The 19200-nt window shown below is 38.8% G+C and overlaps 1 protein-coding gene across 3 annotated transcripts in view; it reads left to right on the top strand.

Moving 5' to 3' along the window:
• Positions 1 to 15865, top strand: part of anapc1 (anaphase promoting complex subunit 1) — a 55014-nt gene extending 39149 nt beyond the window's left edge. For all 3 annotated transcript variants that reach the window (XM_008428801.2, XM_017309138.1, XM_008428799.2), the window contains exons 44-53: positions 2846 to 2932; positions 3428 to 3545; positions 5989 to 6066; positions 6165 to 6232; positions 6387 to 6525; positions 7330 to 7416; positions 9988 to 10083; positions 10573 to 10762; positions 14817 to 14948; positions 15371 to 15865. In XM_008428801.2, coding sequence (XP_008427023.1) covers positions 2846 to 2932; positions 3428 to 3545; positions 5989 to 6066; positions 6165 to 6232; positions 6387 to 6525; positions 7330 to 7416; positions 9988 to 10083; positions 10573 to 10762; positions 14817 to 14948; positions 15371 to 15516 — 1141 coding nt within the window. In that variant the 3' untranslated portion in view covers positions 15517 to 15865. The remainder of the gene's footprint in view (positions 1 to 2845; positions 2933 to 3427; positions 3546 to 5988; positions 6067 to 6164; positions 6233 to 6386; positions 6526 to 7329; positions 7417 to 9987; positions 10084 to 10572; positions 10763 to 14816; positions 14949 to 15370) is intronic.
• Positions 15866 to 19200: the final 3335 nt, after the last annotated feature.

The raw sequence follows: 19200 nt of genomic DNA, 5'->3' as shown, positions 1-19200 counted from the left end.
GCTTTCACATGTTGACACCAAAGACTCCAGGAACACAAAAAATGTTAAGTTTGTAGCTAATCACTTTTCTTTTTTTCCGAAAAGGAGTATCTAAATATTGCCATAGAACTGCTAAATTGGAAACGGTGCTTTCCGTCATCCTGACTACATGTGCACTTAACCCCCTCAGCTCATCCAGGCACTTGAGCCTGTATTTTGGCTCCACCCACTTTGGAATTTTTAGAAACTTGGCATCTTTTACATGAAGGTTACATACGCTTTAATCATTTGAAACTTGCAGCCGTTGATAATAATAATCCTCATATTTGATCTAAAACACCTGGCAGTGAAGATGCTCCGTAATAGATGTGGAAAACTGGCAGGCATTTTGTCTCGGTGCCCAATCTGATTAACATGCAATAATTGCATTTATTAATATTTTTGACTATACTGATCTTTATTTATGCTGTCATGAGATCAACCGTGGAGTAGCAATCCCAGCTATAATAGTTAAAGACTTTGATCATCACATCTTCTCTTCTTGGCATTCACTAACTTATGTATCCTGCGACAAGGGGCATGCAGAGTATAATTAAGTCGCCAAAGAATGGAAAAATCAAGACAATAGGTCTGTCCTCGTGAGGTTTTCAAATCAAAAGTCAGCACACACAGCCACTAGATTTACATCTCGTGCTTTTGGAAAGCATCAGGTAGACCACATGCACTCATTGTGCGTGACTGGTGCAGAAATACACAGACCTGCTGCAAGCCTTATTTTGAGCTTATTGAATGACTGCTGTACACAGAAAACTCTCACACACCCTAACGAGGTTCCTCAAACTGCTGACCTCGCCCTGCGTGTTTCTAACAGAAACAACAGCTCACACTCTGTCATTAGATGCTGCAAATGTTTCCCCCCCACAAGAGTCATAATCTGATGGACCTTTTGATTTATTCTGCCCCTACTTCATTGTAGATGTTGGGCCACGGAATTGCAGGGAGTGCAGACTTGAATGCCATGCACTGAGGTCTGGTTCATTGTGGATTTGCAGAGGTGGAAGGGTCAAAACTGGAGTGATATCATTCTTACACTCCATCAGTTTCCCTCTGCTTATCTACCATTCAGCCACTCGCTTATTTGCATCAGACTTTTCTATTCAGATGTGCCTCGCGCACTCCTCTCATTCATTTTTCTCACCTGTTTTTCATTGCTTATCTTGCATGTTTTCCGCGCTGTTTTTCCTCTTCTGCTCACTTTGTTTCTGTTTGCTCAGTTAATTTCTCTTCCTGTTATTTAGTTTTAAGAGGAAACTAAAGTTAAAATTGGTTCCTTTTTCACCAAAAACACATGCATGGTGTCCAGACTTGCAGTCACCCCTGGAAGTGTTTTATTTAATAAAATAAACCTTAAAGATAGGGTCGGAAACATTCGTTTTTATAGTCACTTTGGCAACATTTTGTCACAAGGGCAAGTAAAGAAAAACACATGACTGCATCTTCATTTGCAGGATTGAAGTATAACATCTTGAATTTTGTTACTGATTTTTGATATCTGGTTTGATTATGGAGTATATTTGAAGCATGTATTACCTAGAAAATGTAGACCCCTATCTTAAATCTAAAATTTCAAAATGTTTGCAAACATTTTCAAACCCAGCATGTTCCATACAAAGTTAAGATTGAAAGAACAAAACATAGCAATTTGACTTGAATTTGTTGAGCCTTTGTTACCCGTTTTTAAAAGTCTTGCTCTCTCTCACTCTTTTGCAGCCTGTATGATCATTTCCTCAATTTGTCATTGAAAGTGAAGTTTAATTTCAGGTTCTAGAAGCACTTTTGTGCTTCATCCGATTTCAGTTTTAAGAACCTTGTAAACATTTCACTGTCCCAGTAGCAACATCCACACTGAAGAGTGTTGTTAATGCAGCCTGATTAGGTGTGGTGTGTTCACTGCTCAGAAAATATTCAGATTTTTTATTTTATTTTATTTTTTATTTTCCAATTGGTCGGTCACTGGCCAGGGATGATCAAGTTTAAAATCATCTGATCCCACTTACGTACCAACTTTTATGCATATCTGTTTTTATTGCTTTGATAAAAAGTTTGTATGTTCAGCCAAAAGTAAAAGTGCCGAATACTTTTAGTTGCAGGTTTGAAAGAATAATGTCGCAGATGTCGAGCAACGGTTACGGAAAATTTCCCGTTTTAAACTACAATACTGCACTTTTAAACTGACGTGCTTTAACTTAGCAAACTACTCAATAAAATCTACAACAATTCCTTAAGTCCTACAGTCCTACTGAAGAGGTGCATTTACTTGTTCTTGTCAAAATCTTTCATCACAAAGGATAGTGTTGCATCGATTGTGAATTGGTGTCGGTCTTCCACATGACTCTCTTCCTCAAACAGCTGTGAAGATCCACTGTTGAATCACAGGTTCAATTGTAAGCTTGAATACATTAAAACTGGCAAACAGTCATTAACTGAAGAGCGACATTCCTTACCTCTGTTACTAAACACTCTCAGATGTGACCTGTTTTAGCCTTGCAACTTTCCACTGTGCAGCTTGACATTAGGATAATGATCCAATTAGTTAAAACGGACACTCTGTCATTATGTTTAAGAGGCACTGCTGTGACCTTTGATTTTGTCGATTATGATGCAGCACCTTCTTTAATTAAAAATGGAGATGCAAAATATAAAATTGTTCCATTATGTTGAGTAAAACTCATCAAACTGTTGCTTGACTTGCAATGTCTTTACTATATGAATTATGTTCTGAGTTTATACCACAAAACTTATTATTTCGATGCAAATCTTTTTTCTGAGTGCATCTTAAGGTTTGTCATCTTGTCCTTTGTCGTAGATACACCCTCAGCACCTCCAACTCAGCCATTGCTGCCCTACTGTGTGCCTTGTACCCCCACTTTCCTGCTCACAGCACTGACAACCGGTAAGACCAAAACCTTTTTAAACGCACTGCTGGACACAGAGAAAATCCCTGCATGTAAAAACCAAACTTTTTTAAATACCAGGCATTCCTGGATGTACCTGAAAATGGACACACAGTTGTCAGGGTTCCTACAGTCTTGAACAGAATGACAAAGCGCATGTTTAGCTTTTCTACATTTGCCAGAATAAGCTTGAAGGTGGCAAAACATTCATTTAAATTACTTTCCAGCGAATTGAGATTTTTCACTTCGCAACTTTAGTTTCTAGTAAAAAATATTGAGCATTTTAAAAGTCGATACACTTCCTCAGAACTTAAAATATTAGAATAAAAAAAAAAACTACATTCAAAAAGGACCATTTCATTGCCATCTTTGCAATATGAAAATACTTCTACTGTCTGTTATAAACAAAATAAGTTCAGAAAAATGACAGTTCTTTCTCATTTTCATTTGTTTTGTGTATTTAACTGAAAACTGGGTGGATGTTGTTGGTGCAGCTATCACCTGCAGGCCCTGCGGCACCTGGCCGTGTTGGCTGCAGAACCCCGGCTCATAGTTCCTGTGGACGTCGACTCTCTGAAGCCCTGTTATGCTCTGTTAGAGGTCACTTACAAGGTCAGTGAACGTCACACTCCCAAAAACAATAATTGATTATATGAGCTGGTTTTTTTTTGTTTTTTGTCTCAAGTCTTTAATAAAAAGCTGCCTGAACAACACTTAAAAATGAGTGTTGTTCAGGCAGCGTGACTATATGGCTAAAGATATATGGCTATATCTTTAGCCATATAGTCACCATTCATGTTTCAGTTGTAAAACCAAATTTCTGCTTTAAGTCGTTTCTATTGGTTAATTTTCCTACGTTTTGACAAGATTTATATTTATTTTAATCACGTATGACCACGTACATTATTTTAATCTAGTATTTTAAATAAAAGATTATATTGAATCACAGAAGTCAAATTTTCATGTTTTCTTATGAGGTTTTCTGGCTACCTCGTATGGTGTTCCCTATTATCAGTTCTCGTTCTGTCCTCTTATTCGTAAAATAATAAAATATAATACAAAATGATCAAAAGACAGAATGTTTGCATCACGGAGAAATCATTTTTTCCCATTTTGCACACATTTCTCAAACGTGCGTGAAGATTGATTCTTAAAAATTGGAGAAAATATGAATGAAACTCACTTCTGTTCATGAAAAACCTCAGTATTTTAGTCTCGCAATCATTGCTTCAACTTTGAGGAACTGAAATTATATTGAATACACAGCATGGCATGTATTTATTCTGCCTCAAAGGGAATTATTTGAAAAGGTTTCCAGAGTAAAAACCGATACACAAAGCCAATGTGTCAAAACACAGAGCCCATTGTGTTCTCTGTCGCCCGGTTTTGTTGCTGGTCTCTTAGTTCACGTCACTGTGGCTTCATGTGCGTCATCAAGTACAGTTTTTTTTTTCATTTCCCCTGTATTTTTATTAATACAGAAAATATTGTAAAATATTTCAGTTTACAAGTACTTGTACTGAGTATCACAAATAATCCAAACACCGTATAATTTGTTACAAAACCTGTGGGAAAACCAGAACTTGGTCACTGTAAATGTGTTGGGCAATTTCTCAAAAATCTCAGAGTTAAGTTCAAATAAAGTGCTTGGTGCTTAAAATAAAATAATTCAGAAGTGGCATCACAGTTGGAACAAAAAGTCTAAAAAAAGCATGGATGTTGATTTAAAGCAGAATAGAATAGAAAGGGAATAGAATATGGGAAGATATTTGTTTTCCCAACATTTATTACCTAAAGAGAAAAATAAATCAGGTTCTCTATATAAAATTTCCATTCATCCATCCATTTTCTTTACACCCTTGTCCCTTAGTGGGTTGCTGGTGCCCATCTCCAGCTAACATTCCGGGCAAGAGGCGGGGTCACCCTGGACAGGTCGCCAGTCTGTTGCAGGGCAACACAGAGACAGACAACCATCCACACACACACACTCACACCTAGGGACAATTTGGAGAGGCCAATTAAACCTGACAGTCATGTTTTTGGACTATATAAAATTGCCACTGTATAAATAACTTCAATAAATGTGTTGTAAGCATTTAAATTTATGCTTCTGAATGGAGCTAACAAAAACAGAGCTCTGGAAAAGTTTCTCTTCTACCATCAAAAACCTGCTGAACATCTTGAGATGCAAAGTGCAGGTTCAGATTATGGGTTTAGCGATTGCTTTGTTCTGGCCGATCACCGAACCTTTTGGCTGCAAATTTTTATGTATTTATATTTACATCTGAAAAGTTGCTAAGTTGGCAACAGAGGGGTGATTAGTGTTGACCACAGACTTGACCAGGTGGACGGGTCCATTAGTCTGACTTCTCTCAAAAGACAACGGCTGATTTTCAGACCTTTGCGCCGGTAGATGAGATCGGTTTCTCCTGCAAGTATCAGCCGATTTATTTATGCACCCATACTTTAGATACAAGTATGTGTTTGTTGACCACAGGTGCATATATATATATATATATATATATATATATATATATATATATATATACATAGATTTTTCTGAATTAATTGAAATACTCTTTCATTGTTCCAGTTTTTTTTGTGGCGGCTCCTCAGCTGAAGGAGGATTAAAGGATAAAAGCTGAGGTCGCTGTTTGTATTTAGCACTGCCGTTGGCGTCCCGTCACTTTAATTTCATTCTCAGCAGAAATCTCAGTTTGACCTACAGACGAGATTCAGTGCAACATCCAGTACAGGCACACCTGCAGACGAACGAGAGAGATCTGAAGACTACAGCACTGTAGTCCATTTAATTTATAAAAGATAAAATATAAGATAGATGTAACAATTATTTTCAAAATGTTAATTATGGCACACCACCATAGTTTGAGCCATTCTGTTGTCACCATCCATAGGTTTTCACAAAATAATTGTCAAAATTGATTGCCTATTTTGATGCATCTTAGTTGTTTTAACAAACCTGAGCAGGGTTTCTCTCAGCTCATGACTCGCATAATATGATAAAGTTTGCTTGATCAATTGTTGTTCTCGTTAGGAAACCAAGTGGTATAATGAGACGACAGTGGAACTGATGGCTCCCACCCTCCTTCCTGAGCTTCACCTTCTCAAACAGGTAAAGCAGAGTTGAATCTTTTCTTTCTGGCAAACAAAACTAAATTAGCATTAGACACATCATTGAAAGGCCTTTTAGCCCCTTTGTTTGCTGTTAAGGTAAAAGTAAAGGGGCCACGATACTGGGAATTGTCTCTCGACCTCAGCAAAGAAACTCAGCATCTAAAGTAAGTATAGGCAGAACTGAACTTTTTGGGAACAAGGTTCAAGTTTTCACGTTTCTAGCCTTTTTTTCATTCTAGTCGTATTGCTCGTTTTTAGGTTGAGATGATCTCAACCTAAAAACCAAATGTTTGGTTTTTATTTTCTTTCTGTTTTTAGGTCCATCCTGGTCAGAGATGGCGTGTTGTATGTGAAGTTGCGGGCTGGACAGCTGCCCTACAAAGATGACCCCCAGGGCTGGAAGAGCCTGCTGGCCACGGCCGTGAGCCACCGAAACTCTGGAGTCACGGCCTTCAAGGTAAACGACAGAGGTTTTCACAGAGATTCTGGCAAATCATAATAATTACAAAAATTTTTAATAAGTGTAGGGGCCTGTATAAGGCATAATGGCTGAATACAGTTAAAGATGATTTGTTGAAAACATTGTAAAGTGTTTAAAGAAACAGTCTTGGAACAAAAAAAGGTACATTCTAGCTGGATTTCTAATCCAACAGAGCAATTTGTGTTACTTTGAATGTAATATTTAGCATTAAACATTCAATCTAGTATGTAGATTTTGACAACAGGCTGAGAGGTGAATGGTATTGAGTGGAAAGTTTTGTCTCCTCCCCCCTATAGAGAATAATTTTGTCCAAGCTTGGCAGGTTGCCGCTGCAGGTTCAGTAATGGTCTGTCAGCTCTGCAGCTGACAGACCATTACTGCTTACCTCATGGCGTCTGTATGTTCTGTCAATACACCTGCAGGGGAAAAATATGCAGTTTGTTTTCTTACTTGTCCTTGAGGACCTTCCTTGCCTGCCTTCAGTGTTTTCCTTTTTGTTCTATTTTATTAAAATCTTATTCGAACAGGATTTTGTCCAAAAAGTCATTCCTTCCTACATGTGCCGGCTTATATTTTGCTTTTTTTTGTTGTTGTTGTTGGTTCATGTGCTCATGAATCAACCACTTAATGAGACTGTCATTAAGTAAAAAATATATATCAAAACTGGACTACCACAAGGATTGAGAACTATTATTTTAAAACCTAAAGCCCAATCTTAGTTGTTAAGTTCTTTTTTCTTTTGGGTAGAAAATGAGTTTCTGTTTTTTGTTTTGTTTGCAGCCTGAAGCCATTTCTACCTTCACCTCAGAGCCTGCTCTCATCTCCTTTGCTGAATTCTTCTGTAAAACCTCAGAAGGACTGAAATCTGTAAGTTTCACACCAAGCAAGGAGATATTTGGAGCTTGAGACAGTTTGACGCTGGGTTTGTAAAATCTTTGGGTTATCAGGTGGAAAGGACTTGACTTATTGTGTTTGTTTTTCTGCAGCATAGCCAAAGGGACCTCTAACTAAAAAAAACAAACAAAAAAAACCTATTTCTTTAGAAAACAAATTTAACTGTGAGCCATGTTTCAGTTTTATCTGGGGTTTTACTGAATCACTGGAAACTTCTTGGGTTAGTCCAGACAGAAACTACCTGGGGTTTCAAATGAAGTTGTTTTCAGATGTGGTATTTTCCTATTCATACCCATATCTCAACCTGGATTCATGTTATCCAACATTCATATCATCAGTTTAAGGCGCCTTTTAAACAAAATATAAATACGTAGAGGAACAAGCCGTTGGTAATAAAACTGAACTCCAAATAAACACAATTAGAGAGAATCTGACAACTTTAATGATTAACGAATCTTGCCTGAGATCATAAATGCTGATTTTAAAGAGGTGGGGAGGCATGTTCCAGTTTTATCTGAAAAACACGTGTGGTCCTTGGATAAGTGCAAACATGTGATTGTGGATTTATGACAAACTTAAAGCGGCTGCTACAGACTGCTTGGTCATCCTTCAGTAGAGCTAAACAACTTCCTGTCTGTTTACCAAAGATCCACAGCCTGTAAATGCTCAAATAATCCATTCGTTGTGAAATGAGATTTCTTGCTGAATTTGTGTCACGGATGTGATGGCGATAGTTATCAAGGCTTTTCATTCAAGACCACCAATGTTTATCTTGTGATCGCCCAAACTATATGGCGAGACCATGTGCAAAGCTTTAATGTAACAACATCTGGGTTTTTCCCCCATCATAAGCACAGTTAATGTTTTTAAAATCAGTTTTTCTTCTGTTTTAAGCAAAGTGTCTTCATATGTGCTACACCCTGCACACACTCATTTTAATTGTTTTAAAGTGGACAGATGGATGTGAAGTCTGATTATTAATCACTTGACCTCTATTTTCTGAGAAAGAGGTGGGCTGCTTCATCGTGACATCAGGTTAATTGGGTGGATTAGAGGCCTGCAGTTTCAGCTTCAGCTCTAAAATGGGAGGAAACGCATCACATCGAAGCATAACTGTGACCGTTTGTAAATGAAGATAACGTATGTTTTCCTCCTGCCGCCAACCCCCACGCGGCATTTGTATCAAAATGGAGGATTCCTTGCAGATAATTGCAAGATTTTTGTTTTTAAGTTGGCATGAAATAACTTGCACTCTGGGAGATGTATGAACATAAATAAATCACTTTGACTAATATAATTGTAATTGTGAAAACTGTTTACTTGCTCATGCAAGCAAATCACTTAGACTCTGTTCTCATCTATGGCTCTTTCTCTGTTGAATAAAAAGAAACTTCAAGTTTGACTAACAAGCCACTTTTACGACCCTAAGAGCTATTTTATTTAAATTTTTTCCTTTGGTCTTTGGTCCAATTAAATATTTGTTTCGAGACTCAAAAGCAACACGATTCTTTGCAGCAAAATAGCTTGATTTGTATAATATCTAGTGTAGGAAAAGTTTAGATTTCTAAATTAAAATCTGTTCTATTTCTGTTTATGGGTTTAATTTCCTTCTGTGGCAGGGAGCCCAGACATCCATAAAGTCCTAAATTTCTGTGTCTGAAATGAAGGCATTAAAATGTCTTAAATTAACCTTAAATAAGTCAATCAGAGGTCTTAAATTTTATCTTGGCAGGACTATTTAATATTGTACATTTATAGGAGGGGAAAGGGGGTTACACCATGGAACTTTTCTGCCAGGCAAAATTTTGAGTCACATGTTGACATATTCATTGCACTATGTGGCTCTCTGCTAACATTCCCTTGCTTGCTGGCTAGTTAGCTTTTTTGCATCCATCGTGGGTCAGTGTACATTTATTGCCAGTTGGCTGGACGATGTTTATGCATTTGTTTGGCAATACAGGTCTTGACTCACATTAGTCTTAAATAGTCTTAAAAAGTTTTAAATTTGAGTTGGAGAAAACTGCAGAAACCCCAAATGGGACGCTCAGGTTTTTCTTGAATATCAAAAATGAGAATAGTTTGCAAACTATTGGCAAAAAATAAAACTTCATTAAGAATATTCCTTACACCATTTGTGCTATTTTTGTGGAAATGTTGAAAACAGCTTGGAAAGGCTGCTGAAGCTAGCATACTTTATTTTTTTATTATTATTTTTACATTTTAAAGCATTGGTCAGTTCTTTTGCATTTCTAGCCTAACGGCCACATCTGGCTCCAGAGCCGTGAGCTGCTGACCCCTAAGCGATGTCTGAAAAGTCATTTTTAGTCTGCAAGAACAAATATGAATGCAGTCGTTGGCTCCACAATGTCAACATGTGTTTCATGCTCAGCAGGCAGAAATAACAACAGGAAATGGGAACTATCATTCATAAATGCGGAAAACAAATGAAGAAGTAGGGGGACGTTGATGACGGCAGAGTCGTTAGTACAGAAATGCTAACAGTAAACAGTAACTACGTGCATGGATGTTTTGTTGTTTCGACAGAGGGAGGATAGCCTCATGTTGTTCTCGGCAATGCTGTACGAGTGCGTCACACAAGAGTGTCCGGAGATGCTGCCAACATATATCGCTATTGAGCAGGTAACACACCTACTCAGCACAGGACACACACACGCATTTCTGTTTTACATTGTGTGACAGCAGCTGGTCGTAGAGCAAATATATTGTCATGAATAATAAAAATGTTCAAAACTTTTTATTGTGTTCAATAACTTTCATAGATTCTTTAGTTCTTGGTTTTAGCAGTGTTGACACACAGTCTGAAAAAGTATGGAAAGAAAAAAGTTTGAAAAAATATTGACTTATTTTCTGATGTCTTAATTCGCTTTTTTGACACTGAAACGGAAATAAAAAAAACTCAATTCTTACAGGCAATTTGTCAGATTGATAATCACACCAATTAAAACCTCTCCAACATGACACAAAGATGCCATCCCAATAGACACTCACTTGGCAGCAGCCGACTGGGCAATTCAGCTGTTCCTATTTGCATCACAACACACCCGAAAAACTACCACATTCTTATCTGAAAGGTTTTCGAGGGTCGTCCGTTTCACCTTTTTCTTTCAGGCCGTTGGGGCTCTGCGTCAGGGTGACCTTCAGCAGACCTTCCCCTTGTGGCAGCTGCGTCTGGTGGTGGAGTTGTGGGACGGCCGGATGCTGCGAAGTCCTGCAAACAAACATGACACCCTGCTAACCTCCGAGTTTCTTCCCGTCATGAAGAATGCAGTTGACGTGGTGCTGGACAACTGGCTTCAAGGTGAATGGATGCTTTAATGGATCTGTAACAATTAGGGACACTCCGATCAGGTATTTTGCTCTCGATTCCGATACCGATCACCCATGAGGCCGATTTCTGCCAATCACCTGGAATGACTTTACGGAAATCATTTTTCGCTTTACGTATAAATTATATTATGTTATCTGGCAAAATGGAGAGATTATCTGGCAATAAATTCACCTAATTTAGACATATTTTAATACATATCTAAAATCTTTTAAGTTACAAGCTGCAGCTTAAAGCAGCTGTTCAGTGTGAGAGTTCACTGTCTGGTGGAGGTCGAGCGGCGCTCCGTCTGTGAAATATTACTACTAGCAGCGCGTAGCAGCAGTCCAAGAGTAAGAGCAGAACCAGCATCTTTCACCGCCAGCTCGAAAACTTGAATTATTTTTGGGTCATTTGTTTAGCTTTCTGACCGTGATATTAATCCAGGTGAGTGAGTGTAGAAGTGCGCTGCTTTACCGGCCGCTCCTGATGTCCTTTTGTTTCTGCATCGAGCCTCGGTGTAGCCAAACTCCATCAAGTGTTTGTTTTCTAAATGCCATATTAGATTCGTTGTGTTGATGCATTGTGACGTGCTTCACCCTTGAGGTAATTTTCCGTCGCAACACGCAAACGTCCCCATTCACTCTCAGAGCGTTATAGTTCCACAGGACAGGATTTGTTGCTGCGCGCTTGCGCCGTGTGAAGGAAAGAGGAAATCAGCCGCACACGCAGGCTGCGAAGTGAGATGAATGTGATCGGCTTTGGTGATCTGCAACAAGAGACGGTGATCGGCGATCACCGATCATACACTTTTTCTCAGAAATCGGCCGATTATGATTGGTGGCCGATCGATTGACACACCTCTAGCAACAGTCTTTTAGATAAGTTTAATAAGGAACATATTTATGTTTTGGGATTTAGTTATTTGATGGCCAGTTCCTTCCAATACTGCTGGCAAATTCACTCACGTACTAAAATGTTATTAATCCTCTTAAACTTTGTGTTGGTTTCTCAGTAATTAAATTTTTTTCTGATGGTAATCTGCTGATTTTGTCTTACTAACTCCCCAAAGAACAGAAAACTGTAACCGTCACAAAAATCTTCCCTTCACCGACTCCCACTCTCCTTCTGCATTCATTTTAATAATCTGCTGCTCACTAATAAAGTTTAATATTGAACTGCCAATATGTGTCCATAACCCAAAGCTGTGTGTTCAACTGGGCAGGTTCGACTAAAGAAGGTAAAAACATGAAGATGACTGAACATTAGCAGTACAGAGTTTTGATAATGTGCTGATGCAAAACACAGAGGTGGAAGTCTAAAAAATGATCCACGACAATGAAAATGAAGGACTTCAAAACTTGAGTTGTGTTTTCCGTAACTGAGTCCTATGGCATCTGAAGAGCTAGTCTTCAGTCGGTTAGCTGGGAGGGGGGGCAAGCAGACAAGCAACCTCCATTTAATGGTGGTATGATGTCATTACACTGCAGGTAATGAGTTCCGCCAATCTTCTGTCTCAGAAAGCACACTTTGCATCAAGTTCCCGACTGATTTCCTCCTTTTAGTTACATTTTTCTTTGTACGTAAAGCCATTAGTTGCGGAACATTGCTAAACGCTCTTTTTACCTGAACTAATTTACGGTGACTGTTTTTACAAAGTTGAGCAAATTATGGTAATCTCCATTTTCTCCAGCTAAATCTGATCTGGAACGTCTCCAAATTCTCCTGCGTAATGCATAGGCAGCGATCAGCATCTCGCACCTCTCTTTATTGGTCCTCTCCATCTGCAACAGGATGTCAGTGAAGCCTTTGCACTTCACAGCAGGTACTATTGCTGCTGAAAGGCATTCTGATGACTTGTGCTGTAGCCAAAGTCAGCAGGATGTCATGTGACGGCACTCAGCTGACTAAAGTCAACTGTTGCAGATTATTTCGATGTGACAGCTGGTATTGTTTCGCCAATAAACTACCAGGTGGCCGTAGCATTCCTGTTTGCTGAGCGCATGCGAGAGAAACGCTATTGCTAATTTTAACCCTGTCAGCGCTCGACACGTGTCTGCGGCCCTTATTTGCAGTGGTGTCGCAGGGTGGATGTGTTTCCACTTGTTTTTTATGTGCAGGGTGTAGCGCATGAATGTCATAGTTTAGAGGACAAACAGACGGCACGTACACCCAAACACACATTCCATAACTAAACCAGCGAACACAAACACTTTCAGGAAAGAAGAAAGAAAGCACTCAATCCAAGTCGTGGGAAACAGGTGATGTTTCCGTCATAAAAGGAGTTGAAATTTGCTCTTAGTTTAAACATTCATTAACCAGCTAGTTGTGGGTCATTGCTGGAAGGAAGTACAGTGACTTTACTTCATGGATCAAGAATGTTGGTCTTCTCTGCAACTCTCCATAAATGAAACGTGTGCAGCAACTTTATTTTTTAGTGTTTTTGTTTGCACAGTTTTCCCAGAAGCCAGTGCTGCGGGAATTTTATATACAAACAATCTAAATGTTTCCCCTAGAATCACTTGCATGTAAAAGTTTGAAATGGCTTTTCAACAAGATATACAAAAAAAACCTTTCCAGAAAGTCTTGATGAGTTTTATAATTGCAATTGATCTGGTTTTTTTTTTATGTCCCAATCTTTATTTTCTAGCCATCTTTTGTTTTAATAGCTCAAATTAACAGCTTCTTAATGGACCTTTTTTTAAAAAAATGAACAGGAGTGTAATAATTTACAAGACAATCATTCTGTAGTTTTCAACAATCTTTGCCATCTTATGTTAGCATAGTTAGCATTACAAACTGTAAACACTAGTCTCTGTGTATATTACCAAGCAACTGGCAATCCTTATCTAAGCTGAAGGCTCAAAATGATAAAATCAAGCATCTTTGTTTTGCCCTGTTTTTTTTTTTATTTTGTTTTGGGTTTTTTTGCTGAAAGTCTTGCTCTCTCTCACTATCCTGCAGCCTGGATAAACCGCAGCCATTTCCCACACGTTTTTTTTTTTTTTTATCCAGTTTGCTTCTTACATCTCTGTGTTTCCTCTCACTCCTTTTAAACACCTGACTGATGCTGAAAATACCAGATCCTGACTTTACTCAGTCTAAGCTTCACGGTTTCCACTGATTCACCATTTACGCTAAACGTCCAAAAGGTTGGTATGAATTGACCTCTGTCGATATTTTGTGCCCAAAAGAAGTTTAGTAAGAAACAATCAGAGCTGCAAAGGATGAACTTATGTATCAAAACACTGAAACCTACATGCCTCTGTAGTAAATACTTTTCCAAAAGTGCTTCTTCACATTTAAAAGAGATGGTTGTAATGAATATATCAGTCTTTTTCTGTGAATAACAGTGAAGAGTGCTGCTAGCTTGACTTCGAGGTTTTGGCTCTGATTTGTTCTGTGATTGGACGAAAATCTGAATTTCGAGTTAGAAGGTTTCCAGTCACAAGCTGATTTCTCAGTTCATCTATTTTTTTTTTTTTTTAGATCCATTTCACAGTAACATTTCAACATGTAAAAAATGTGTGTTTGTGTTGCAATTACAATTGCCTCTGCCGAATGTTTGTTTGAGCCTGATGGAAGCCACCTGTTTGGTAGGATTTTTATTTACAAGGATTTCCTTTTTCCAGAAACAGTTTAGGATCTGTATTCCAACACGGCATGTCACCCTAAAATTGTCTTTCTTCCTAATTAGAAACATAATAGTGCTATAGATTTCTAAGGGGTTCTGTATGCCACATCTGTCGCTGCGTCTGTCAGCTTTGACTTGCAAATGTTAGTTAAGTTAATTTAAAAAACTCTGTGCGCCATATGAGGAAGACGACAGGAAGTACTCTGCATGCAGCATAATCTGTCTCTCTGTAAGTTATTAGTAGTTTCCAGTACGCATCTTAGCACATCAAACAGCCGCTGCCTGACTGAAATACTCCCATATTAACATTATAATTGATAACTAAAATAAAAGCAGATCAAGATTTGTGTGGCGGTTATGAAGCGTGATGTCTGGTGAAATCTGTGTTTTGTTATTTTTTCTGCCTTCTTTTAGACCACAGCTCAGTGGTGAGTTCCTACATGAGGGGCGAGGTTCTGTCCAGGGACGCTCAGTCCGTCATGTTGGCCTGCTTTCTGGTTTACCGGTCCATCCCGTGCTTCAGAAATACGCAAGCAAACCTGGAGGGTAAGATTTTCTCACACACACACACACACACACACACAGATAGACATGTTTGCAGAAAACTGCCTTAGTGTTTATGTAGTGTGTATATCCTGTGTTTACGAACATGCTTTTTGAAAACTACAAGAATTGCTTTTACTTAATGAATAGGATTGTATAGAGACCTTTCTATGCACAGTTTTAAAAATGAAAATTGGAATTTTTTTCAAGTCACAACCTGCAAATCCGCCTTTAGTTTCTGTTTGAGACTTTTATCTTACACAGCCACTGAGATGCATCATGCTAGCATGCTAATCTACTGAAAAACCTAGATTTTAATAATTTAGCATCTGAAATAACTACACTAGCAGGGCTTGCAAGTTGCAATATGAGAGTAAATGCAGATGGCTCCGTTGGAAATGACTCTGTCTTGTGTTTCCTTGCAGGCTGCAACTCATTTGCAGATTTATTATTGCGTAGCAGCCAGCTGGGCATCCCTCTGAGAGACCTGTTGAGACTGGTGCCCATCCTCCTGAGTCCTGCATCTGGATCGCAGTCCCTGCTGTTCCCCCTGCAAGCATTTTCATCCTGATGCTCCACGCTAGTCAGTTTGAATCTCAGGGATGCAGCTCAGCCTTGTGTTGCAAGAAGAGGTGGGGAAAACAAAAGTGTCAAATTGTGACACCTTCAGTGTTGCAGTGAAAAAATTGGAAAATATAGACTTTAAACCTCCGTTAAATGGAATAACTAATGTACGTTTTTTTTATATGCTAGTGATGTATTTTGCATTTTTTATGGCGTAACAAGTAAAACTGCAGCAATCATGCTGCATACGCACCAATTTTATGGTGCAACTGATCTATTGTGGGACTGAGTCCAGCATCTTTCATCAAAGAGCACCAAAAGTAAGGCATGACAATAAAAGAGAAAATACCTGTAAACATTGTGGTCTTTTTGTGTCTATTTTTATTTTTTCTATACCATGCTCAGTTTTCTGTCACGTCTTGTTTATTTAGCACAGATGCCAGAGTGGTGTTGGCAGCATTTCATCCCTGTGGTCAAGATAAATGCACTTTGAAGTTATTCAGAGATGAAGACATGTTGTTGAGTTGTTTCTGGTGGTTCCCCACATGAAAGGATTCCCCTCGACTTCCAAAGCAGAGATGCAAATCTGTAGTCACTACTTGTTGTTGTTCTGGGAAGAAGCAGACTTTGAGGTCCGTGCTTTTGTCTTGTGCCTCGAAACAAAATGATGCCTTTGAGCCTGAAGTTATCACATTCTTTTTTTTTTCCTTTCAGTTCTTTTTTTTTGTGGACTATTTATTTAACACTTGTTAAAGAAAATAACATTTTTGATATTAGGATCTAACCTGGTAGCTGTGTTAATGAAAACCTTTTTGGTGCCTTGACTGAAATCTTTTCAGTATGACACAGAAAGCAGCTTTTTGGTTTACTTCTTGAGAATCCATCAGTCAACATTGGGAAGCACTGAAATCATTCTTGGAATCCATAAAATAGTTTTATTAAACTACACCATAAAACAGTCAGCAGACCACAACACAAGCATCCGACTGGTTAAAATAATGATTTTCTATGAAAACTAAAAAAAAAAATCCCAAATTTCTCAGGAAACAGTTTCTTCTGTCTTTTCTGCTGCATAGAACACATTCCAACACTTTCTGATACTATCAGACATTTTCAGTCACATGAAAAGGATTTGTTTAGGCAACAACCTGAATCCCGAGACCAGCGGGGTCTGTGCAAGCAGCACAGGAATTATTGCATACTGTACATGCTTGAAACTTGGCTTTGAAAGAAGAATTCCAGTCACGCAGATCGAAGCTGCTTCTCTAGCTGCTGCCAGTTGTAGTTCAGCTACATAGTTTTGATGAGCGGTTTCATTTTCTCCAAGATGTAAATGCTAATCAGACTGCTGAACATTCTTATTTAATGAGTCCTGTTGAATTTTCCTTAACCGATTCTTTGCAAGTCCTATTACGTGTCCCGGTACTTCGATACTATAAGCTTTTTAATCTTGATGCTTCTACTGAGCACAGAAATCCTTATATCATGTGGTTGGTTTGTGTGTGTGGGAAGATGTGCTGTGTGTGTGCTTGCAGTTCTGGATCTCTCTTAACCAATAGCTTGGAGAACATTCCAGAGCAAATGGAAAACATCCGAACAAACAAGTGGTCCACACCCTTGTCCCAGAACTGCCACACAACGAGCAGCTCTTCATTCCCGTAGGAAACTAGTGGTCCAAAGTGTTTGTTTTGCTAAGAGACTTCCTTTAACTCGGTGCTAGTTAGGCTTGATGCATATTGCAGCTGGGCTCACTTTATTGTGTACCAAGCTATGTTTAACTAGGGACTTTTCTGTGTGTTTTGGGTGTTCTTCTCTTCACGTTGAAGCTTATTCTCTGTTCTGCCAGACATGTGAGATCTTAAGAGTCTATTAAACCTTAAATTGGGTGATCCACCCATATTTAGACTCCGTTGTCTCCGTGGCTGCACAAAGTATGAAGAAGTGGTTAATAACGCCAGAAAAGGCATCCAGACCGGATCCACGTGATTCCAGAGGCTTTAAAAGGAAGAGACTGTCAGAGCTCGAGGAGAGTGGAGGAATCTTTGACACAAGGAAACGTTTGTGGGTATTTCTGTTGTGTCTTACTTCCTGGCTTTTTTCATCACTCAGGATTGTTTGGGCAAAGGCTTGACATGGTAGTTGACTCCACCTAAACAACAATGCTTCACGTTCTTTTCATCATTGCCAGTACCGTTTGTTTCCTGCAACGACGTTAGACGCACAGAAATCAAATTTCACATCTTTCGTGTTCCGAGTTAGGAGGTTCTTTATGAGCAGCAGAAATCTGGTTTACCTTCTCGAGGTTTTGTTAATTTTGAAGTCAGTCGCTACAGACACGTCAGACGCAGATAAAACTGACTCCCTCCAACACTGCTAACAATGCTAATAAAAGAAAAAATTGTCAGGTAGATTTGTCACGAGGCTTAAGAGAAATCACATTAGTAGTTCTGGTAATTAAAAAAATATTTTAAAAAATCACTCCACACACTTGATCTGCTATAGAGTTGATACATTTTCATGCAGCGTTTGTGACGAAACCAAACTCTAAATAGACGAACTGCCTGAAATTAGCTTTCGACATCAGTATTACTGCCAGATGAAGTGATTAACACTTGACTTTGGGTGAAAAATGGAAAGATCAAAGTCAAGATGGCTGAAACTTGTGACGATTTCCTGGTTGGCAGTGGTCAATACCATATGTGGAAGTAACAAAGACCTGATAAAAACATAAGTCAATTTGCCCCCCTTTTTACTTGTATCCATCCAGGTTTTATGTAAAGTTGATAAATACTTTGCATGCCAACATATGACCTTTACACCGTTACATCTGACTTGGGCGCATAGCATCATGCAGTGAGACTTGTAAGATGGTCACGCTTCCAGCGCGTTGCACTCGGCTGTTTAATATGCCTGCGGTTTCCTAGAAACGCATCCCATTCCAGTCATTGCGTCTTGGCAAATATGCCAGGGAAATATCACATGACATTGACCAGCAAGCAGAGTCAACAGGATACCAGTACAGCTCATGGGTGTCTCCCAGATGATCAAAGTGTGGGTGTTTTAACAGCCGGAGGAGTCGGGAGCCTCTGCTGATCATCCCTTAAAACGGTCTTAACGTCCCTGTTGCTGTGATGCTAAGGGGAAAAAATTTGCTTAAAAGCAGCATTATGCCATTTTAAACCACGGAAAGCTTTATGCAATTAAAGAAAAGACTATCAGGCAGCTTTAGATTGTTTCCATGTGCCCATGCTTTAGCTGTGGAAGCGAAGCAGCACTCAAGAGCTGAGAGATGAGCAAAATTTTAAATATTAGACTTCTTTATGACTCTGCTCTATAAAGCTATATGAACACTCCCGTCTAAAGCATACTGATCTTAATCCTACGCTTAACTTATCAAAGCGACATTTTGCATTATTTTGTGCAGCAAAAGACAAATGGTAATGTTTCTAAATTTCTTGAAGTGTTTCAAGATCTTTAAAAAGACAGAACTCGGATGTTTCTTTTATTTTTTATTTTCTTTAAAACCAAGTAAAATTCAAACAAATGTTCTAGCGAGGCTAACATTTACATTAGTTTACATTTTCAGCACAGTTCCTGACGTTTGCGCACTTTGGGATTTACGTTTTTTTCCCCGTTAGAGATTATGGAGGCAACGTTCCGGTTAGTCTTTCCTTCCCACTGTGGACTCGAG

This window comes from Poecilia reticulata, linkage group LG15 (genome assembly GCF_000633615.1).
Source record: "Poecilia reticulata strain Guanapo linkage group LG15, Guppy_female_1.0+MT, whole genome shotgun sequence".
NCBI classification, from domain to species: Eukaryota; Metazoa; Chordata; class Actinopteri; order Cyprinodontiformes; family Poeciliidae; genus Poecilia; species Poecilia reticulata.
The sequence above is the reverse complement of the archived record's forward strand: the minus strand, read 5'-3'. Positions and strand labels throughout refer to the sequence as shown.